General features: G+C 43.6%; 1 protein-coding gene across 3 annotated transcripts in view; it reads left to right on the top strand.

Annotated features, from left to right (window-relative positions):
- KIF3A (kinesin family member 3A) overlaps positions 1 to 24,784 on the top strand; it is a 224,141-nt gene that overhangs the window by 41,924 nt on the left and 157,433 nt on the right. For all 3 annotated transcript variants that reach the window (XM_069221976.1, XM_069221977.1, XM_069221978.1), the window contains exons 5-6: positions 6,905 to 7,010; positions 23,013 to 23,152. In XM_069221976.1, coding sequence (XP_069078077.1) covers positions 6,905 to 7,010; positions 23,013 to 23,152 — 246 coding nt within the window. The remainder of the gene's footprint in view (positions 1 to 6,904; positions 7,011 to 23,012; positions 23,153 to 24,784) is intronic.

Here is a 24,784-nt window from a genome sequence, read left to right as displayed (position 1 = left end):
GTAAATTATGGGTCTCCTTGTCTAAGGACTTTCTGACTCAGAGCTTTAATTACTTACATGGTCCTTAGGCCACTACTCCGCATTGCGAGTGGGATTAAGCATCTCTCCCCCCGAGTGGCTCCCTTATCTTTGTAGAGGTAGATGTCTGCTTAAAATAATTATCCAGACTCCCCAAAAAATCACAGCTCTTGTGTGGGTCAAATACATATTGGTCCCATTTCATGTCCTCCTAATCTGTATTCTATTCAGAAGAATTTATACTGTCCCGCAACTCTGTTGTACCAGGAAGGTCACTTCTCCGTAGCGTGCTGCTATGGGCAACCTTTCTTTGCGCTCTGTGAAGGTGCTCTCTTCATTTTCTGTTATAGCCCTCAGGCTATCTGCGTTGTAGATATTGTTTTTGTGCCTTCTCCAAATGTTTGTTCTTACGAGAAACCTTTTTTTTTTTGGTCAGAGATTAAAGGGGAGTCCTCATCAGAGAAGGAAAAATAATTATCTTCTGCAAGGGTGTCTCTCTTCCTGTTGGCCTCTGTGGCGTCCAACGCCTCTCTAACTGAGGACCTAGGTTCCTCCTCTAAAAACCTCTTGATAGACTCTCCCATAAAGTCACCCAAAGGATGAGCCTGGGGGTTAAAGCTTTCCATTTTACCTGATTATGCAACAGAAAAAAACTGTATCTTAATGGAAAAATAGCAAATGGTATAAATAATACCAAAGCTATGAAGACATTAAAATGATAGAGTGAACCTTTTTTCACTTTCCTTAAAATAAAGGCTCTGAATGACAAGTAACTCTGTTTTCCTTCCAGAAGATGGGGCTCCTGTATCACAAGAGCTGTTAAAAAACAAAAAACTTTATTTTACAAATTGTCAGCCTACAAAAACAGAAACTAATCAGAAGTTTGTTTAAGGGCCACTGCAGTGTTACCGCTTGAAAGTGGTTGCCAGGCAACACGTCTTCTCAAGCGAGTTGTACAGGATTGAAATGAAAAAACAAACGGAGGACTGAGGGAGTCATTATGACCGCTAGGGTCACGGTGGCGGTTAAACCGCTGTGGTCGTGGCGGTCCGACCACCACATTATGACAGTGGCGGAGCCGCTACAAGCAGCACTGCCCTGGGGATTACTAGTCCCCATCCGCCAGCCTGTCCATGGCAGTTTACACTGCCATGGAAAGGCTGGCAGAAATAGGGACTCGGGGGGGGGGGGGGGGGGGTGACGGTCTCTGTGGTGTCCGGGGGAGGTGTGTGTGTGTGTGGCGGGGGAGGTGCCACACATCCGACGGCCAAGTGGGAAACTCAAAATTAGGGCTGGCGGGGTTCAGGCCGCCCATGTTGCCTGATGGCGGAATGACATTGGCAGGCGGCCTCCGCCACCTGCCAATGTTACAATGAGGGCCTTAATGTCTCAGTCATTGCGTAGGCCTCGTTTCCTAATAACACGCTCTGATGCCCGACACCACCGGGCAACCTCCAAAATAGTTTCAGAGGTGGAAAGGCCACATATGAGCCACCAGATAGTTGCGGCACTCACTAAGCAGAAGCTCGCGGGAACAGCCTTCAAAACTGCGTGAATGTGCTCCGAGCAGGAGTCAAACACATGGCCTGCCGGAAATTATTTAATAGATGCGTTAACCCGCCTGAGGAAAAAATACTGGTTTAAATAATGCCGGAAAACAAATTCCAAACCTGAAGATTAACTTCTTTAGCACAGCAGTTAGCTGTGTGAACAGCGGTTAATTATTTATGTATAAATAAATATGATGAGTCCAGTTCACTAGAAAATTTTCAGTAATACTCAAAGAGCACCCAAAGCCCATCCAAAAATTGGAAGGGTGTAAAAGAAAGCATTACATGACACAGGAAAAGTATATACAAATGATAAAGCATAAATTAATTATATATAAAATAATAGAAATACTTATCTGAATGATTGGCGAATAAAAGAGGAGGATGAATACATGCACTGGAGGTTTATATGTTTTGAACATTGTAATGCTTTATGATGTGTTACTGTTCTTTAATCCCTTTGCTGCCAGTCCTTTTCCCCCTCCTGTGCCGAGCCTTTTTTTTTTTTTGGCTGTTTGGGGTAGTTCACGCATGGTCCCTCATAACTTTTTGTCCACATAAGCTATCCTTGCCAATTTTGCGTCCTTTTTTTCCAACATCCTAGGGATTCTAAAGGTTCCCAGAGGTTGTGGGTTCCCCTGGAGGAGACCAAGAAATTAGCCAAAATACAGCTAAAATAATTTTTTTTCGGGGGAGAAATGGGAAAGAGGTGCTGCAGAAGAAAGCATGTGCTATTTTCCCCTGCAAATGGCATCAACAAAGGGTTTGCGGTGCTAAAATCACCATCCTCCCAGCTTTCAGGAACAGGCAGACTTGAATAGAAAACCACATTTTTCAAAACAATTTTTGGCATTTTACTGGGACATACCCCATTTTTACTATTTGTTATGCTTTCAGCCTCCTTTTAAGTTAGTGACAAATGGTTGTGAAACCAATGGTGGACCCCAGGTTGCTAAACATTTCTGAAAAGTAGACAAAATCCTGAATTCAGCAAGGGGTCATTTGTGTAGATCATTCAAGGTTTTCCTACAGAAAGTAACAGCTGAAATAAAAAAAAATATATATTGAAATGGAGTTGAAAAAAACAGACATTTCTGTCCATGTTTCCTTCTGTACCTTTTTCCAGCAATGGCAGATTTTTGAAAGCAATATACTTTTGAGTCTGCTGGACTGTTCTGGTTGCGGGGATATATAGGGATTGTAAGTTCATCCAGAATCCTTAGGTACCCAGAACCAATAAATGAGCTGCACCTTGCAATGGGTTTTCATTGCATATCTGGTATACAGCAATTAATTTGGTAAATTATAAAGAGTGAAAAATAAGTATCAAGGAAACCTTTGTATTTACAAATGGGCACAAAATAAGGTGTTGAGAAACAGTGGTTATATGCACATCTCTGAATTAATAGGTCCCCGTAGTAGCAATAGAATTACAGGGCATTTCTCAAATAGATTTCTTTCTTACACACTCTCTCCCATTTGGAAGGAAAAATGTAGAGAAAGACAATGGGCTGTAACATTTGTTCTTCTATTCTGTGTTCCCCTATGCCTCCCGATAAAAATGGTACCTCACTTGTGTGGGTTGGCCTAGTGCCCTCAACAGGAAACGCCCCAAAACGCAACATATCCACATCACATTTTTACATTGAAATCTGATGTGTTTTTTGGAAAGTGCCTAGTTGTGGATTTTGGCCTCTAGCTCATCCAGCACCTAGGGAAAACCAGCAAATCTGTCCATTTGTGAAAACTAGACACCTTGGGGAATCCAGGATGGGGTGACTTGTGAAGCTCTCACTGGGTCCTGTTAGCCAGAATCGATTGCAAACCTTAAAATGTAGCAAAAACACTTTTTCCTCACATTTCGGTGCTGCCAAGTTCTAGAATCTGAGGGGAGCCACAAACTTCCTTCCACCCAGCATTCCCCCACATCTCCCGATTAAAAAAATGGTACCTCACTTGTGTGGGTAGACCTAGTGCCCGCCATAGGGAAAGGTCCAAACACAACATGGATACATCAAAATGATCCATTACAGAACTACCTGTTTTTGCAAGGGGGCACCTGTGTTTTTGATCCTTCCAGACCTTTCTGAGAACTAGACCCGAGGGAGTCCAGGGAGGTGTGAATTACGTGGATTCCCCAATGATGCCCAGGATCCTCAGCAAACCTTAAATGTAGCTAAAAAATACATTTTTCCTCACATTTCTGTGTGGGATCACTGCACCAGCACAAATTTCCTACCACCCAACGTTCCGCTTAGTCCCCTGATAAAAATGATACCTCGCTTGTGTAGGTGGGCCAAGTGCTTGTGACAGGGAAGAGCCAAAAACATGTTGAAATTGAGAGGAAACCAAAGCGGGTCCAGAAGGGCAGTTTGAAAAATAACGTTTTTAGGCTGACAAGTGGGGCAGAAGTTTTATCAGTATAGATGCGACTATGCTGGGTGGTAGGGATTTTATGGATTCCTGTGGATTCCGGAAGGTTCCATCACAAAAATTTAGGGAAAATGTGTGATTTCAAGCAAAGTTTGGTGGTTTGCAGGGCATTGTGGGTAAGAAAATGGTGTGGGGTGCACATGAAGCACACCACCCTGGACTCACCCAGATGTTTAGTTTTCAAATGTGTCTAGGTCTAGTAGATTTTTCTAGGTGGCAGCGTCTCAAAGTTCAAAAAGTACAGCTGCTCATCATTCCAAGTGGGACAATATTGAGAGTTAGCCAAGCTCTCTTAGTCCAAATGTAAAATCAAAACCCCAAAAAATCAGATGTCCTCTTGCTTGCTGTTGGGATAAGATCCTTTGGTTTGCAAGTGGGGCTAAAAGACTGTTACCCCCTTCAGTTGGGGTGAGGGCATAACCATGCCCACACTGGTTTCCAGCCCTCACCCCCTCTATTTCTTTGAAAAAAAAATAAAAAATGTTTTTTTAATTCCCTCACATCTAGTAGGCTTTCTGCCCCACCCCCGGGGAGTAAATGAGGGGGGTAATTGCCACATCTGCTCACCGGTGGGCAGAACAACGTTGTCCCCATTTATTTGGGGTGGGGGTATGGCCATAACCCATACTGTTTTTATTTATTTTTTTTAGTTAAAAAAAAATAAAAATCTTCCCTGATGTCTAGTGGGCTTTCTGCCCCCCTTGGAGGCAGATGGGCCTTACAAAAATAGGCCCATCTGCCCGGAAGGCAGAAATGGCCAACAGTTGTGTGTGCCCTTTGAGGAGCGACCCTTGCCCAAGGGGTCACCCCACAACACAAAAAAACAAATGGAAAAAATCCCTGGTGTTTTTGTGGTTTAAGTCCCCCTTGGGGGCAGTTGGGCCTAAAAATAATAGGCCGATCTGCCCCTAGGGGGGGCAGAAATGGCCAATAGTTATGTGCCTCCTGTGGGGAGGGGGAGGACGCTTGGGCTAAAAACTAAAAGAAAATCCCAGGTGTGTTCGTGACTTCTGCCTCCCCCCTTGGGGGCTGATGGTCCTAAAAATAATAGACCAATTTGCCCCCAAGGGCACTGCCATGAAAATAAAACACAGATCCAAGATTGCCCCCAGGGGAGCGACCCCTGCCTAGGGGGCTGCTCCCCTAAATCAACAAAAAAAATTCCTTGTGTGATTGTGGGTGGATTCCTGCAGGAATTCACTCAAAACAGGTCGGGGGAAAGGAAAAACTCTTTTGTTCCCCGCTTCCCCTGCCATCCCTGACTCGGGGTGTGGGTGGGTGACCCAACAAGTGCCCGCTAACGCTCCCCCGTGGGCCGAGTGCAGGACGAGCTGGTCTCGTCCTCTGCACACGAGCACTGTAGCCAAGGACGAGACCAGCTTGTCCGCGGCCCCAAGGGTTTAAAGAGGGCTGCATGTTGGGGCAGCAGTAAAAGGTTATTGCATAATGTTAGCTTCTGGTCTTGTAATGAAATCAAGAATCTCTACTCACATTTTTGATAGTTGAATATTTACTTTTTAAAAGCATACCATAGCCTTATGAGACATTGTAAAAATCCCTCAAATGCCATGGTTTGGGTTGCTTTCATATTTCATTGTAAACACAGACTGGAAAACTGCAGCTTCACCACTTATTCTAATTAAAACAAAAGGAGCGAGTGGAAGAAAATAAAGCCTGAGGGCAAAATAAAAAATAAAAAAGTTTGGCATATACATTTGAAAGTAAACAAACATATTGGTGGTCTTTGATGATCCTAGTCATTGTACAAGAGGCAAACACTCATTCAGTGCATCACTGAGGATGTATTGTGTGATCCGCCCCCAGAAAACTGAATAGGTAAACAAATGTGACAAAGCAAGTAAGAAAGTATTAATTCACTCTTTATGTCTGAATTGTGCCTGTATCTGCAAGTACGGGGGAGTAAATTATCACTGTCAGTTATTCTGGACAAAATCATTGAAATATGTTTTAGACATTATTGATTACCAGGCATTTTATATGTATGTACTGAAAGTTTGCACGTGGCTGCAGTTTGTTTGCTGAATTGCCTTCAGCAATGAATGGTGCCTACTGACTTTTATTCTTCTTTAGTAGCTTACAATTTGTAAGGTTGCACCTTGTCTCTTGTAAATTTGGTTTATTCCCCCAGCTCACTTGTAGGTATTACAGGCTTACAAACAGAGCCACTGAATTACAGACCAAGTGCAAAGCCACTGATGCTATAGAGAATGGAGTCTCTAAAAGAAAAAAAAGAATCCCTAAAACCCACAGCTAGCTGTCCTGAACGGGACTGCTCTGTTCATTCCAAATCTGTTATGCTTTGCATTCTGATAGCGACTTCCATTGCACCTCTTCTGTGGGAGGTCTACTGTGACCAGGGCCATTACGTGGCCAAAGGAAGTGTGAGTGTAAAGGGGGGGTTGAAATCAGACATACTGCATAGGACTGATGCCGAATTTCAAAACACTCCCAAGTAGGAAACTCATTGAAGAGAGTCTGTGAAGAGGCAATATGAGTGAACAGCCAGGATTTGAGAACTCCTCTTTAGTGGCCAGGAAACATCCAGAATTTAAACCTTTTAATACCTGCCAGCAGCAGGTAAATTAAGCTGTAGTGGGAAGCCAGCTATTCCAGTTCCTGGTAGGTTCAGTTTTACAAGCCTGTCATGGCCCCACTGAAGGTAAGTTATACTCTATTGGATTCTTTAGAATGTTTTAGAAGTGGCAGTTGATATGCTACTAATGACTTTAGAGACTCACGCAAGACTTCTAGGATAATTATCTTCCAGTCCAACGTTATCTTAGGGGGCTATAGTTTTTCTGTTACAAAGTCCAGAGAAAGGAATGTATTATCAGTATTTCAAATGAATATATATATATTTTTTTACATTATTTGCATTGCAGGTTAAAGAAAGACCTGATGTAGGAGTTTACATCAAGGATCTGTCAGCATACGTTGTAAACAACGCAGATGATATGGACAGGATAATGACGCTAGGCCACAAAAATCGTAAGATTCCATTCTTATTTTTACAGATACGTTCTATTCCTGATGAGAAGTCTTTGTAATTTGAGAGGGGTGGTTATGTTTAAGGAGTGCTTTCCCTGACCGTTTCCTGAACCCAGTTTGTATATAATTGTTAGATATCATTGATGCTGCTAGCTTTGCTGTGTGTACTTTACTTTGTACAATATTAAATCAGTGATGTGGACAATTCTGTGTACTAGCACAAAATAGAGTTTGTAGTATATTGAATTGGTAGTTATTTGACTATATGTTGACATTTCTAACACACCGTTACGTTATCAAAGTGTCCATGGGCTAGACATAACAGTATGTGTATCTTAATCAAAATGAACTCACAGAACTTACAAATTCAAATCACACGTAGATCCCCCAGTAGATCTACATTCTTAGTCTGTAAACAAACCCATTTAAAATCTTAGTCTACATCTACCTCTAACGTCAAGCTGTCCTATGCCATGAATGCCTCGCAGTTCAGTAACCGACATTACAGATGCTACTTTGCAAAACTGTGTTGCATACCTCAGCATTAACATTTCTTAAATGCAGGAAAGATTGTATTTTATAAGGTTCACCACTGAGTCAAAACTAGCTTCCAAAGTGTTAGCTTAGGATAACTCCAGCCAATTCTACATTTACATCCTGGTTGTTTTTAGTGTACTGAAAATCCATGAAAGCGGTAGTCCGCATCAGTGTTGTGGTTACTTGCCCATTAAATACTCATTCTAAAATTTGAAACCCATCAAACATCAATACCTAACATACTAAAAGGTCTGTCACTTGATATGATACTATATATTTTTTCAAGTTAAAAAAGTAGAATGTTTGGTTATGACATTCAGCATATTTAACCAATAATGACTTTATTACAATCGCTGAACAAATGTTCATATTTTGCGGTGACATTGATTAGTATTCAATTTTGTGGGACACTATTACTTTGCCTGAGTCTCATTTAAGCAGGTATTGTCTCACCATACTTTAGTAAAGCATTGCCTAATATCATCTGAAATCTTTGCATTTCCCAAACTGTTTTATTTTAATTTTGCATATTGTTGCTATGTAGGAGATCTTCTCTTCTTTCCATAAAGGCTACTCCATTTGACTTTGATGTCCCTCATCAGATGGCGGCAGCCTATCTGTTGTATATAAGTTCAATTGGGGTTTTTCGATTGCCTATTTTTGTGTCTGCACATGATCCCTTCATCATGCTATGTGGCTGAATGGACCATTTAGGTATAGTGTTAGTCAAGACCTTTCAGTTTAACTAAAACAATTTATATGTGTAATCAGTTTACATACAGTGGTTTACAGCTAGCCAACATTATCCATTGGTCATTTGTTGGGTCATTCACATTCTTTTTCCGCCCACTGCAGCATTTTGCACAGTGCAGTAGGTTAAACCCACTTAAGCCGTTGGCTTAATACACTGAGTGACTTCTTTCTGCTCTTGTGGCTCAAATAAGAATTTACCTTAAAAAACAAAAGACAAGAGGCTTCTGGCAAAACGAGAACAGTTTGTTTAATTAAACATTATGCCCAGTAACAGAACCGGGGTCTGAGGACCGTCTCAACATACATCGGATTGAGGCATGTTTTATGCATTTATCTGGGTAATAAAAAAATTCCTTTCTTGGTAAAAATGTGAATAGTTGTAATGAAGTAATCAATATAGTTTCCAGATAGTAAATGCAAGTGGGGCTCCACTTGGCATGAACATTGTGGGCCCGTGAGTACTTGACCAGATGTGCATGGTCTCTGCATGCGCTGTGTTCTGATTGGCTAAGGGTTCCTAATTAAATGCAGCATCTAGCTTTATAGTGTTTTTAGGAATGCACACATCCCTCTTGCCATGTGTTTTATTGGGGTCAATCTCCGGGGACCATTGTGGTGTTGCTGTGCCTATCTGTGGGATTTGATCTGAGTTTTTCTGTTTGTGCGTTCGCCTGCCAGCTAAGTGTTACCCCACCTGTGACCTGTCAGTTTTTAACATCAGACTTAGGGGTCAGAGCCTGCCTGACCACATGCCTATGTGCTGGTGTTGACAGAGAGGAAATCCAATAATGATGATGCAACTTTGTTCCTTATACAAGTGTATTCCTGTGTGAATTAACATCGATTAATCTAATATAAAAATTCCCCCCTCTAGTTGAATTTTCAGCTAAACCATCAAACCCACACATTATGACAGTCGCATTGTCTGTAGCTTGTTGTCCCACTTCCCTAGCTACTTGTACTCTACCCAATTTTGGGACTGCGTTTTTACAGCAGGAAACCCCACTTGCAGGAAATCACACGAAAGCAGTAATGCTATGAAAACTGGCAACAATGACGTGCACAGACTGGTCAGCCACTGGGGAGCCAGGAGAACCAGTTTGTGAACCACTCCTGCTCAGGGGCACCTCACTCTTCACGCATGTTGTGTTGTAGTTGGTGGAATGTTTGAACGGCAAGTGTCAGAGTTCCATTGTCCATGTCGGGTATAAAGTGACTGGAAGATGCACCGATCTTCCTGCAAACCCCACCCTCCATTGCTATCATCAAGTCCAGCACTTATGGATATAACATCAACATGAGGCAGATGGCTTCAGTTCTACCTTTATTGCCTTAAGGCCAAGCTCAGTGCTGTTCATCATTTTGAGCATTTCCCACAGGGTTATTTGCAACCAGAGGGAATTTGCTTTTGTCTGCAAGGTGTAGAAGGGTATGGACTCTCCTGCCGATACATGGACATCTGTGAACAGTCTACATTCTTCTGGAATGTCCTTGTACTGAGCCCAGAGAAAATAATCAGCAATTCTTTCCTTTCGAGCTTGATGCAAAAGTGTTATTTATTTCTCAGCAGGTGTTAGTACAGTTCAGACAGATCTTCTTCTCTGGTGATGGCCAGGTTTGGAGTGTGTATGGTGATGAGGGAGCAGAGGCCACACCGTTCAGAGACAAGCTGGGTGTAAGGAAACTCTGCATTGCCAGTAGGTGTCTATCAGCGTGGAGGTGCTCCATTGCATGTGCAAAATGTGCAGTACTGTGCCACAGTTTTCGTTTGTACCCAATGGAATGGTTCATTTTGCCTCTGAAACATAAGGAATACAGTGTGAGTTTCCTACAATTAGGGGTTGTCCCTTCCCTTATACCCATGTGTTTTCATCTATCTCAGTGTTCCAGATCTCCTGACACGGGTATATATGCTATGCTGTTGTTCAACCCTCCCCCACAAGACCCATTGCCTATCATATCATCAAGGTGGATGCCCCTGCACTGACACTCCATTTCTGGGGTCCACTTGTTGTTAATGAAGACGGCCCAGACACGCTAAGGACCACCCTGGGACCACAGATGGAAGCTGAAGCGGACCTGTTTGTGCACTGGGTGGGTGGTTTAGCTATCTCCAAGAATCTCTTCTCTGAAAAGTCTTGAGGCCAAACAGTATCCTCCCCTATAAGCTTCCTTGCTGCGCATCCTATCTAGCTCGGTTTGGATATCGCTAGGCACGGTGGGAAGGTGCAATGCTGTAGGATTGGTCCTGTAGCGGGACAGATTTACTACTACCGTATGGGATTCTAATCTATTATGTTGTATTTTGACCCTAGTTCTACATAGGTACAGATGGAGACGGCATTTTGATTTTTCAGGGGCTACCGCTTGGAATAAGTAAAGTCTAACTGCTCCTACTGCATGTGGTATCAGTGAACAGACGTAACATGACCCGGCTGATGTCTTGGAGCCCATGCCAGTCAAGAGCTGATACCACATGTTGTGTAAAAGAGCACTGTGTAATGTGTGTGAAATACTGCTGTTGGGTGGGGTGTAATTATAGGTGACGTGGGAATGAGCCCTACACAAATGCTGTGGTACTTTCTGAATATCTGGCATTAAACTAGACTGTTCTTTGGAAATGCATGGATGCAGTAGCATCCCTAGTAAACAGAGCATGTATAAATGCATACAATCACATAACTTATGAAACATTGAAGGCCTTGAGATGAATACAGAAGAGATGTCTGTGGTCTTCTTGGTGAGGGGAGTTTCTTGGTTGAAACCAGTTTGGAAAAAAAGACTTTGGAGCAATGTGTGGTTTGGAATCCGGTTGGGGATATGGATGTGGAAAGTCCTTGGGGAGGTTTGCGGCTCTTGATCCTGCTGGAGGTACAGGTGTGGCTGCTGAGAAGGTGATGGTATGTTGTAGAGGTGGTGTGCTTAGCAGCTCCACTGCAGACCTGTTGGGCAAGAGCTATGCTAGGTTGTTATTAGAAAGAACTTTACATCCTTGCATGTCATCAATTATGAATTCCTGCGTCCGTGATTTTGGTACGGCACTAGAAGGTAGCCCCACTCGGGATACCTTGTGTAGAAAAAATTGGTTACTGTTTAGGCACATATTGATTCTTATGGGTCATTGGGTCTTCCCCCTCTCTGTGCCTGACCGAGTGTACGTCCGAATGGGATGCTTTATGGGGTGATTTTTGTGAATGTGGCTAATTTGAACTTTTGGCTGGTGCTCTGTTGTTGTCGCCAGCCCTCCAGTACTCTAGTGTGCGCATGGGGGTGCCATCAGTGTGGGCGGTGTTTAACCTACTCGTGCACAAGGGATATAAAAGAGGCGCCTTGTCACACTGGACGTTGATCACAACGTGCCCTGGTGTTATGTGTACACGTCTAGTCCTGGCATGTGGCATGCAATGTGACCCTTTCAAGTGGCGCCAGGTGTCTTGGCTATGCCCTTTTCTAGAGACTTCCTTTGGGCTAGCTTTGTGGTTTTTTGTTTGGTTTTGGGCATTTCCCTAGACGTACAATCTTTACTGTCGTGAACTGGAGGGTCCCCGTGTGTCTCTGATTTGTGGAGTTCGAAATCGGGATTGTTTCTCCCTTCAAGTGGTGTGTGAGACCTTGCGTGTCGTCTGATTGATGGGCCTGATTGGAGGTGAGCACATTTGTGTTCTATTCTGCTCAGAGCTGTGATGGGTGTTCTTGGACTCTCTTCCCTGGCACCCCCTCTCAATCGGACTATATATTTTTGGGCCAATGGTTCTTAGCTGCTATTGGGAAGCTCTGGCGGAAAGGAGGAGGAGGCGGCATAGATATTGCCGCATGGGAAGTCTGTAGTAAATCCAGTAAGTCAAGGAAGAGTTTTATGAAATTTCTTGAATAGACAGCACAGTACCTGCCTTCAGTCAAGGCAGTCAGCTCCTAAGTCCCCACAATTCTAGATTCAAAACACAAGCAACGAAACTGACAGAGCCATGACATTAGAAAGAAAACAAAACTGTTAAATATATCTCACCTACAATTACCTATAATGCACAAGAATATGCAACAGCCATGAGCTCATAGAAGCTTGCCTGGATCATAGGAATGGGCTACGATGACTGATTGTCCTGGCAAACCCCCTTTACTGACTCCACGCCATGTGCTACGCTGCAACCTGTAAGAACTCATACATGCGCTGTAAGGGTTATGGGGTTTGCACTGCCCCAAGTGCACTGGAAGCCTGGCTCCCGACCCTAGAGGACCGCTTTGTTTTGGAACCAAAAAGGGGGCCCCCATTTGGTTGGGGGCACTATTGCTGATGGGACTACATACCAAAAAAACTCTTGGTCTTGACTTGGTGTCCGTGGATGGTGATCTTTTGACTTGGTAATTGGAACCCATCCCATTTGACTGATTGGTGCAGGAACCTGAGTGCCTGCATTTTAAGCACTGGTCTGGAAGCCACACTGCCCTCCTTTTGTCAAGCTGCCCTCCCCCTGGGGTGGGGTTAGTTGGCCAGCTACAGTGTGAGGACTAGGCTGTCTCCAGCCCCAGTAATGACAACTTCTAGTGTGGGAACCTGATCGACAGCCGCACAGCAACCCAGAATTGCGGACTCCAATGAGGGGACCCAGTCGACAGCCACACAGCAATCCAAAATTTTCCTGAATGCAGGTAAATCTTTAAATCTCGTTTGCTTTTCTCTTGAGTTTTTGCTGCAGTGAATTTTAAGGTGTGTGCAAAATGGATGCTTTGCTTAGGGGATATCAAGGTTTACTGAGCATTTGTGTTCTGCGTCACAGTGAAGGCATTGCTTCCCCAAACAATTACTCCTCCCTGCTGTGGCCCTGTTTCTTTTTGGACTGGGTTCCCTGTCATTTGTTGCTGATGCCATGTGTTGATCCAACTACCTGACCCCTGTTGCGGTGGTGCAGTAGTGGACTGACTTACCTGCGGCTGAATATGAGCTGCAGTTATGTTTCCCTGGGCTTGACCTTGGAGATGGGAATTTTGTGGGGCCTGGCGCCGGGTCATTGGCTTCTGCTCGTGCTATACCTTCAATCAGCATCTGCTGGTCATGTGACCCATTCTGTGGCATTAGTAAGATTGTATGGGGTTTAGCTGCTGCCAACCTCTCCGATTCTATCGTTATGCTACAAAGGAACCCTCTGGGGTCTTGCGGTGGAGCTTACTTCAGGACTAGTGGCATTTTCATGTTTGCGGGTAATGTGGCCTCCTTGAGGGCGGTCATCCTCAGCTTATGTTAGACCAGCTTTGTGGTGTCCCTCTGGGCCTGCTCCTGTTTTTCCTTATCATTTTCCTATTTCCTTTTGTTAAAATGCAATATGTGTGCTTGTATTTTCCGCCAGGGTTTGGTATCTAGCCCTACTACACTGTCCAAACCGCTTTGTATTTCAGTGGGCAGCCCCTTCTTTAGGGTATTGTAAAAGAAGATGACCTGAAGGCCTGTATTGGCCCATGGTTATCCTGTCTTCTGTCCCTACCGCTGTCTCATCCTGTCTAGAAAATCTGTTATGGTCTCCCCATGTTTCATGGTTTCTGTCATCAACCCTCCGACATCTGGGCAGTCAAGGAACATTTCCCTCAGGCCCGTCCTTATTTGGTGCCTGTATAAACTGATTGCTGCCCCGTCATGCTCCGTGTTTGTCAGTGTGATTGCTGGGGTGCAGGCTTCGGTTCACACAGTGTTGGTCTGCTCACCGTTAATGCTACTGAACAAACTTTTAACATTGCCTATTGCTAGGATTATTGCTGCGGTGTTCTTCTCAAAGCATGAGATCCACTTCCCGGTCCCATCAATCAGTGACGGCAGTTTTGCTTTTAGCCCTTCCTTGTCCATCTGAGCCCATGGCACATAGATGGTCCCTGCCGTGCCGTGTAGTAGTGCGTATATTCTTGTTTTGGGCAGCTCTGTTGGTTTTCCCTCAACATAGGATTCCCACCTCCTTAGACACTCCTGCATGTAAGGGAAGTTCCACTTGGGATCTCCCCCTGGGTACCTGATGCAGTCTTCTGCAATTGCTATGTCCTCTGGTTCGAAGGACCCCTCCTCCGGCCAGGGTCTATCATATTGATTACTTCCTTCAGGCCAGCGGACTAGCAGGTGACAAAAGGGTTGGGCGAATATCTAGCCTTTCTCCTGAGCTACTATATACCTTGGAGTTATTTGACCTGTGTTTACGCTTTGGAGGGGAAGCTGCAGACGTCTTCAGTGCTCTCCTCATACGCATGCAAAGGTGCCATCTTGGTCCTCCTTTATCTCAGCTGGGCTTGCACCAGGCTGCCTTGGTCACTAATTTCCTGGTCAGCCCCTCCCCTTCCCCGACCCTCTGGTGAGGGCAGTCGAAAGCTTCCCTTCTGATTCTACCTCAGATTCTTCTGTGACTGGGGCTCTGTACTTACCCCTGTTTTCCCCAGTTGGGGGTGGGGTGCACTACTCTAGTCTCTCGTTGGGCTTCCAGGATGCTCTCTCTCGCTGTCTCTCCTTCCTTGGTTCGCGCATTTCCTCTGACTTCCATCTAGATTGCCTCTATCACTCGGAGCTATGCACTGTTCTTCTAAGTCAAGATCTGCAATCTAGCTTGCTCTCTGTGGTTTACTCGGCTATCTAAGCGTACCCTGTGGTTTCCTCATCGTCACCAGATCCCGGAGAGCTGGGACCCCCTTCTTCACCCTTGCTAGTTGTCTCATTGTCCGCAACTGCTATGAATCTCCCCGCAGGTCCCAGGAACCAGAAGGGGCGAGTGCTCCTCGTGTCATTGGGGTTCGGTGCCCTGAGGGCGACGGATAGGGGGGTGTGGGGGGGCTTTGAACTTTGGGGAGCCCTTGCATTGCACTTGCGGTGGTGTAGAGAGTGTCTGGGCCTGTCAGCCTGTTGATGCCTCGACCTAACAGCTGGTTGTTTGGTAGAGGGCCCTTGGGCTCCCTTGACTGGCATATTGGTGTATCCTAATGCGGCGATAGCAGTCATTGGGAGAGCACCTCCATTCCTGCATATGGCGAGGGAGATGCAAACGCCTTACTTGCTGATTGCGAGTTGATGTTATCAGCCTAGGCCTCCTCAAAGACTGGCCATTATTTTAGTAATGCTTCCTTCTTTTGTCCTATGTTTTGTTTTGTATGTGTGTTCAATTATGTTGGTGTCAAAGTTTCCCTCTTTTGGCCAGGAAAACACGTGTGCTCTGATGTGTGCGTGCCACTCATGGCAGAATTTGTCAAGCTTTTTAGCCTGTGTGGGGAATTTATTCTGCATGTGCTTTAGATGCACATCCATGATAAATTTGGGTGGTTTTCAGGGGATAGTTACTTCTATGGTTTTAGGAGATTTTTTGTTACACGTGTCTGTGGTTTTTTTTTTTGTGTGTGTGTGTGGAAAATTTCAAGTCTTTTTCTCTGGTAGCGGGGAAATATGCACACAGGATTACTAGCTCTAACCTGGTAGTGGGAAATATATACATGGAGATTACTAGATCTAATGAGCTCAATGTCACAGATGCTTCATAATAAACATTTTACAAAGAAAAAAATAAATAATTATATATATATATATATATATATATATATATATATATATATATATATATAACCACAGCCTAGGGAAAAGTGCATTTATTAACTCAAAACAAATTGGAATTTAGCATCAAAATAGCAAGCCTTAATTTGCCATCAAATAACAATTTGGAAGAATCAGCAATATCTTCATAGCATATTAAGTTATCGACAAAACACACTACTTAAGGAAAACCACAATGGCATAAACTTGCCGATACAGCACATGGGGTCATCAACAAACACAACACTCAAGACAATACACAGTTATATTAATTCACCAGCATCACAGTATCAAAACAACACCCTTCCAACTGGCACAAAGGAAAACTGACCAGGCACAAAAAAATAAATGTAGGGAGCCTGTCAGAAGTACCTTAGCATGCTCCCAGCGCATGTTATCCTGTTACCAGGGGAAAGTGCTGTGTAGTACTCAGGACTGAGTGGGCCTGATAATCTTGTCAATACCAGCTCCCGGGTAAGGATAATAATAATTTATCCAGAGAAAGGAAGGAATAACTTCAACAAACATAGGTCCTTCTTGGCCAGACATAAGCTATGCCTAATCTCCTAGATCCCAAGCGCTCTGGTTCCCTAACATCCGAATTACACTCTGTCACAACCAGGGGTCCTGCGTACCATCTGTGTCATGCCCAGTGGTCCAAACGAACACAACTCACTTTTTTCAGATACTAGCAGTGTTAAGAAACCATTAGAATTGAGAAAGCCTCTTTAGCTGAGTAAGATCGACGTGTGGGCCCTATATCATACCCAGAGCCTATGTGTTCCATCTTTGTCACGCTCAGCGGTCCAAGCGAAAAACACCTCTTACGGCAGGGGTGTTGACCCTATGTCATACCCAGGGCCTCATGCGTACCATCTGTGTCACGCCCAGCAGTCCAAGCAATCAGTAACCCAAAAATAACAACAACAAAAAAAAAAAAATTGTCTTGTTCCCTGACACTGATGATCAACAAAGGTGTCTTCTGTGAATCATTCAGCTACGCTTTTTCCTAGTTTGCCACATGCCAACTGCTAGGGCTAAGGCTGTGATGTAGTCTCTTACACTTCTGACGGTGATGGACCTCTGCCTTGCGGATTCAGCAGAACTTCCAATCAATTGCAGCGTCTGTTCACCTTTCTTGTTGCATAGATGTGAATCTGTCCGGGTCGGGTCCCCTTGTCTCAGTCGCAGTCTGGTTTGAGGTACCAATCCGCTCCTGGCTGGCTCGCCAAAATGTTGCTCGAATGAGACTTTAATTAAACAAACCGTCCTGTTTTGACAGACTCCTCTCGTCTTTTTTTAAAAAATTACGGCTGGTCACAGAACCATGGCCTGAGGACTGTCTTTCAAAGTACATCGGATTTGAAGCAGGTTTTTATACATTTCCCTGAGTACAAAAAAACAATAAAAACATTTATTTCTTGGTAAAAATACGAACAGTCATCATGGAATCATAAATATAGTTTCCAGATAGTAAATGCAGGTGGACCCTCGACCTAGGGTGAACACAATGTGGGCCATTGAGTATGTGTCAAGATGTCTGGCTTGAGGGACGCATGGTCTCCCCATGTGCTTTGTGTGCTGTGTTCTGGTTGGCTAGGGGTTTCTAACTACATGCAGCACCTAACTTTATGGTGTTTTGGGTAATGCACGCATCCCTCTAGTCATGTGTTTATTGGGGTCAGTCTCCGGGTACCATTGTGGTGTTACTGTGCCTATCCTTGGGATCTGAAACTTTTGTCGTTTGCCTGCCGGCTAAGTGTTACCTCATCTGTGACCTATAAGTTATTAACTTCCGGCTTAGGTCTCAAAGCCTTCCTGGCCATGTATCTACGTGCCGGGGTTGATGGAAAATTCATGACAGGAGAATCCAGTAATGGTGATGCGATTTCGTTAGTGTATATAACTGTATTGTTGTGTGCATCAGAATCCATTAATCCAATATTAATACTGTTTCACAGAGAGCACATACACAAAAGTAGTTCCCTGCAGTTTCCAGGGACAACTATGGTAAAGTGTGCATTGTGACGCCAAAAAATATCTTTTTGCTTTCAGCAATTGTTTATTTTTATGTCTTGCCTACAAGACCTTGTAAGCTTTCTTATTGCGAAAAACCTATTTTGAGTGTACCAAAACTTAAAGTGGGCGTAAAGCCCACCCCGTTGTTTACTATTGCTTGGCTTTGTCACTCTTAACTTCTTATTTGATTGCTTGCCTTGTCCATTAAGTTTGTCACTCCCTTGTACCATAGTCTTTACTATCCATGCTTGGCAGACTTGTATTCTTCCACGGCTCAACTTTAGACCTGAAACTGGTCCCAGGATTCTTGTTTCGATCCAGAGATGACCTGGTCTAGCAGTTCTGGCTGTACTGTTCCCATGGGAAACGGGGTCAAGACTGATTTGCATATGGCTGGGTCCAAACTGGGGTGGCATGGTGAGCAAAAGAATTGATGGATTAAACCCAGGTTGAATGTTTGATTGGTTCCGCATTACGTCCATCATTTGTGTTTGTTTGATTTTAGAGCACTGCATTTTCCTTTTCTTTCACCAATTCATGAGAGTGCTTACTTTTGTGTGCTGCTTCCCTCCCCTGCCCTCTCTGTGCTGTAGCCTCTCTCTTGTGTGGTGTTCTGTCTTTCTCATGTGCTGCCCGACTCTAAATTGCTCTTCTTGTGCCGCTTTACCCCACCTGCCCTAACCTGGCCTAAGAGAGAGTTTTTGTATGCTTAACTTTTTTTTTTTTTTTTTTTTTTTAGTACCGATTTAAATGGCATCCACCACAAAACAGGAGCCTGTCTTTTTCTATAGGCATGGACATGCATGGTGACCCATGCGTGCACCTGCAGAATGACCAGACCGGCAGCGTTGGCCGTGTCATTGCAGGTCTGTTTTTTGTTGATGTTCCACTTGGCAAACAGCCTAACCGCACTGGCAAAGCCAATACGTTCAAAAGGTGAGACCTGTTGACTTTGCCAATGCTTTTTTTTTTTTTGGCGGGCCTTGGCAGCTCCTCCTAAATAAAGCTGTACTAAAACCAAAAAGCTTTGAGTCAACTTCAAAATTATTGATCTTGCCTATGCTTGTTTGTACATGAGTCTTGTGCCAGTGGCACTGATTTGCCTTCATTTGGGGAAAGGGAGGCGGGAGGGAACAGTGAGGTTCTATTATGTATTTGAAGGGTTGTGTGCACACTGAGAGACATTGGTAGTTTGGATGACATTTTTTTGTCCCTTCAAATCCGTTGTAGATGGTCTCCCTCCTGAGTTTCCTTCTTTACATTTTCTAAAAATCAACAAAGAGAATCTGAAATTTGGAAGAGTTCTTTTGAGTCACAGTTGGATTGACCACAGCACATCCCCTAACAAGCTTCCCCTGTTCGCTGTTGGGATCACACCAAAATGTGCCTTTTCAGGTTTGCCGAGGAAACCCAGTCTTCCAGTTAACTAAAAAATGCAGTATTCTGGAACTTACATCAGTCCACCCACCCTCCTCTCTGCATCTCACCGCTTTCTCTCCCTCAATTTGTTTCTTAACCTGGTGGCTGCAGATGTATGCTAGGTGCTCACAGACTACCTATGTATCAGGGTTAATCTTAGGTTTGTTTTATCTATTACACTCATCAGTAAGAGATCTCTTAAATATATAATGGTTTTGTCAAATTGTTCTGGTTGTATCGGTGACCACTGAAGGTCATTAGAGTAGTTAATCTAGAAGGTTGCCTTTGGGACAGCTTCTGTCCTCTCATGTTTCTTGTGTGGTACAATGGAACAAAGAACACCGCAACTGCACCAAAACAAGTCTGTCACACCTGAAGAAAAAGTTGTAAAGTGTGCCCAAAACTGTTTGGCCAAATCCACTGAGAATAGCTGCTATCCACAGCCAAGAAAGTCACTCACCTGTGAGGCTTCAGCCAGAGGTATTACTACTTAGTTCTGCTGGAGCGTGGCCAGCAAAAAGAAAGCTCAACCATTATCTTGCAAATATGCAGTGTTCTCATGTTGCATCTGGAGGATCTTACTGTTCTCTGTTTTCCATGCTTCCAGATTCCAAGAATACGCCAGACCTAGCTCAACAGTTGCACCAGTGTGTGTCTCACCAAAGAGAGATAAGCCCTCCACTCAGGGTTTTTGCAACAAACTCTGTACTTTTCCAGTCCCTTCAAGGCTTCTGCGTCTTTTGGAGTCAGTTTAGCATTATCCTGATTGTTTCTATAATGGGGCTGCATTGTAATTTCTTATCCCCTCTGATAATGGCATCATGGAGCCTTTTAATGGAGCAAAAACATGATGTATTTTGACTATGATTCTCCTTGTGATGGGCTCTTCGGAAGTCTTTCAACCACTAGAAATAGGGACATACTATCTATAGGTTGACCTTCTTATAACGTAGTCTGACTTAAAGCATTATTACTCGCAATTGGGCAATGTTATCCTAACTTCTGTTGGGATTGTGTCCTGCATGGCATACGGGAGTGTTCCCCTGCTGTGAGCGCCCAACTGTGTGAATGTCTGGTATTCTGAATTTTATTCTTGCACCAGAATTATACTAATGAAAGCATACTACGTGAGGTCCTGAACCTGTTCTTTGTCCTGGAGGGGCGCACCAAACATGCCCTCATTGCTGGAAGTGGACTTCTGTCCCTCTCGTCTGTACATTGCATAGAGTTGCGTCAGCATAGCAGCTTAAGTGAAATTAAAAGTATCACCAGACATTTTTATCTGTGTTATCTGTGTTATTTGAGTTCAAGCCTTTTAACCCAACCCTGCCGTATAAAATTAATGTTTTATGTCCATGCCCAGACCCTTGCGCTTACTACATGTATGCGTATAAAGCATGTGCATGTGTAGAAAGAGTAACACATGCATGGTGTGTGAGTGAGTCAGAGTAATGGAGTCTAGCATGATCCAATTTAGATACCCTTTGTCTGGCCTAGTACAAGCTGTAGGTCCAGAACCATGCTCCTAGACAGTAGCAGTGTATTACCTGTGTTCCTGTAGCTCAAGGGATGAAAGCCAGTCACTGAAGTAAAGTACATGAAGACAAGTATACCTTTAGAAATGCCATGAGGCCTTTTGATTTGCAAGGGTCTCTCACATTTGGTGGATTGTAGAGGTGACTGGTGAGTCTGCAGACTATGTTGTGAAAGTTGAGGAAGATTCTAGGTGAGGCTTGCCCTTTTGAATGCCCCTGATCACTCCTTCATTTGGGCTGATGATAGCCCGGATGCAAAAACATCATATTTACTCTCTTATGGGTGATCAAGGATGGAGGACGACAGTTAAATGAGAACCACCACAAACCGGTTCCACAGTCTGAGACCATGGATCCTAGTCCCCTGTCCAGACTTTGTGCCTGTCTCATGTCCTGTTTGACCAAGAGAGTGAGAAATCCACAGAGTACTCAAGGACTGCTGTGCAACTAGAGGACTGTGTACTGGCCAGTCTCCCAGAGACTAGGGGACATCACCTGAAGCTTGACCTTCCTACAGGAAAAACGTTGGATGTGCCAAGAGGGCCTAGAAACCCACCTGCCTGCTGAGAGTGGGAAGGAGTCTGGTTGGCCCTGTAGGTGGAGAGACTGTCAAGGGAGAGAGAGGCTCAGCACTTCCCAATGCCTGTGGGATGTCCACAGAGTGAAAAGTGCTTGAGAATGTTATAGGTAGGACCTTTGTGCTTGTGGGCCTCCCCTGGTCTCTCATCTGTTTCTGGTGGGAAACGCTGCACTCTGCCCCTTGTCGTCCTGGATGAGTGCTGATACTGTGTGCATGCCTTCAGCCTAGACTAGGGCTACAACTGCTTAATTGTTGCAGGCCTGGACAAAGGCGGCAACTGCCTGAGTGCTGTAGGCACAGATGGGGCTGTACTTACTGCCGATCTGATCGTGACTGCAACCTCCAAGACTGCTGCTGACTAACCCTTTTTACCTGCTCGGCCCACCACATCAGTCGAAGACTGCTCAGCCATGCTTGCACCTGCATAAGTCCCGGTATTGCGACTGCTCTGACCAAAGTAGGTAAGTGCACTGCTAGTCAAAGCCTGTGCCTGGCTTTGACACTCCATGGACTTGCTGGCTCACTGTGACCCCTTCAGGTATGTGGGAGGGCCACTTCCAATACTATGCAGTGAATGAGGACTCTGAAGTTTAACCTGTACGGAGGAGGGGCAAAACCAAACTTAAACTGATCTCACTTTGCTTTGGGCACGTAGAAATTGCAACTGAGCTTGAGTCACTCCAGTCCTAATTTCACAAAGAGCAGGGAATCCACAGTTAAGAGGTACACTATCTGTGAGGATATATTAGCAGGAGTGGGCAGGGTGTGGCGCCTTCAGGGGGATTGGACTCGGGAATACTGACCTGTGTGATTATTAAATTGTGCAGTGTTATTAAAGTATTTTTATTTATTGTAAAGGCAAGCACTGGACATTAATATTATTGTGTCTGTTTGGTCATTTTTGAGTGCTAAGCATCACCATGCTGCTTCCCTGAAGTCACTTTGTCCAGTCTCCAGGCCCACAGTAGGATGGGACCCGGGACAGCAGTGTCAAACAACATTATCTCCCACGGTTGAGGTCCGGTAGCTCCTGCCTGGTCCTGCATGCCCTCACAACCCAGTGAACAGTGTCAGACAATTTCTTTCTTGTTTTAGACAATACTTGGTTTGTGGAGATAAACCAACTTTGTTTGTAGATTTCTTTTTAGCTCAGCACCACAACATCTCTTACCCAATTAATGACTTAATGGATCCCTTCTGCTTATTGAAAAGTAATGTGCACATATTGAATCCCTAATGCAATTTGGTATTGGAAAGTGAATCCATAATGCAATTTGGTTGCTTTGTTAAGGAATTATTATTATTATTTTTTTAAATAAATGTACAATTCTGAAGTATTACCATCTGAGTTACTACAGAATCTCTTTACAAATAAAATGCGAAATGTATATGAAAAAAAAAGTCATATCTTTTCCAACTCAATTAGTGCAAGTGTTCAGTTCTTTGACATGCTGTGTTTTATTTCCCCCGAAATTTAGTAAGTATTCCTGTTCACCCTAGAGTCAAAGTCTGATAATTTATTGAATTTGACTGGGCCTTTAGGGATGATTGTTTTATCCTGTTATTTTAACTTTATATAAGCATGTATTAAAGTAGCTTTTTCCCTTTTAAAGGTTCTGTTGGTGCCACAAACATGAATGAGCATAGCTCTCGTTCCCATGCGATCTTTACAATTACCATTGAATGCAGTGAGAAGGGGGTTGATGGAAACATTCATGTTCGAATGGGCAAGCTGCACCTTGTAGATCTTGCGGTAAGTAATACATATTTTCTGAAACATGAACAGGAATTGCCATGGGTTTCATACTGTGCATGTTGTAATTTGTTTTGCGGTTTGAGGTAGAAATGTATAAATAAAAAGGTAGAGTAACAAAAATAGAGACAAAATTGTAGATAATATCAAACAGAAATATTTAAAAAGTTGAAAAAGTAGTGTAAAAAGTGCACACAGTAGGATTGGGGCAAGGAATTGGGTTAAGAAGTAGGTTGGGTTTGGGTTTGGTTTATGTTTAGGGGTAAGGGCTGGGGCAAGGTAAAGTGTTTCACTGTGAGTGCCAATGTTCTGCTCTATCCCAAGGAGCACATCTACATTCAAAGTAGTTATTTTCAGCGCTAGGAACTACTTTGGCAATGTGAGCCTTTTGAAACCAAACAACTATTTTTGCTTTTTAGTTGATGTTTACTGTTAATCTGTTTTGTGCTGGCAATGGCCTGGCAGCATCTCCATCATTAAAGTTTTACACATACCATGACAAACTCAGAATGCTGCCAACCAGAGCCATACCTATTGGCTTTGCCAGGCTTGTTTATTTACCACTTCCTTTACTCCCAAGACCACATTTATCCAATTACTAGAAATCTGTTTAAGTTGAATAACTTTTTTAGCTTGTGAACTGGATAATCTTATGTGAATAGGTGCTAGTTTGTAAATCTGTTTTGTATTTTACAGTTTTGTTACAACACTTTTTTTTAATATTACGAACTCCTCGTGGACAATGAGACTTTTTTTGGACCAACATAAACAAAGAGCAGATATTATAAAAATCTGAATTTATTATTTGGAAACAGTATTGTGATTTCTGATTAATGTTTATTTTTTACATTTGCAATCTAAAAACATAATTTAGAAAACTACTCAAAGCAGCGGAATAATTGTATTCATTATATTTATCAATTCTGAAGAATTCTGAAACTAGATTTAAATGCTTAACGTATACCATAGGAAATCAAAAGGTCCTGAACTATTAAGTTGTTTGATCCACATTGGTTTAAATGCAGAATGTACAATTTCCTAAATAATGTTACTGCTACACTTCTGAATGCCCTTGTGGCGAAAGCAGGGCCCTGGTCCAAGTGGAAAGCCGCAGCTGCATATGTGCCAATAAAGACTTGCAGATCTTTAAATCACAGTTTGAGCGTCAGCTGAGCGTTGTGGCCATACCTATAGAAATCCAGAACATGAGTCGTCAGCAACTAAAATTTATTTGTATGCACTACTCCGGGGACCACAATGGTTCAAGTACACACATTATAGAGATTTGTTAGAAATTAAGAGGGGTGTCTGCGGTGGGCGTTTGACGGAGAACTCTTTCTTTTTTTTTGCTGACATGTCACACCAGTGGACATTCTGTTTGTATAGACCTGACCACCAGTAGCATAATTGTAGTAGAAAAAAAAGTAGTCGCCACACAAGCATGGGTAGAAGCAAATCTCTTGTGCACTGCTTTAATCAACTCAGGTCATTGGTCTTGGTTGAGGATCACAGGATCACCCACTCCTGGTATTGTTACTAGGGCAGTATTTAGGCTAGATATGCAGTAGGAATATTTGGCAGGATATGCCACGGGCTTGTTTTAGAAATGTGCTCTATAGTTGGCAGTAAGTT

The sequence above is a fragment of the Pleurodeles waltl genome, chromosome 3_1 (genome assembly GCF_031143425.1).
Source record: "Pleurodeles waltl isolate 20211129_DDA chromosome 3_1, aPleWal1.hap1.20221129, whole genome shotgun sequence".
NCBI classification, from domain to species: Eukaryota; Metazoa; Chordata; class Amphibia; order Caudata; family Salamandridae; genus Pleurodeles; species Pleurodeles waltl.
This window is presented reverse-complemented; position numbering and strand designations above follow the sequence as displayed.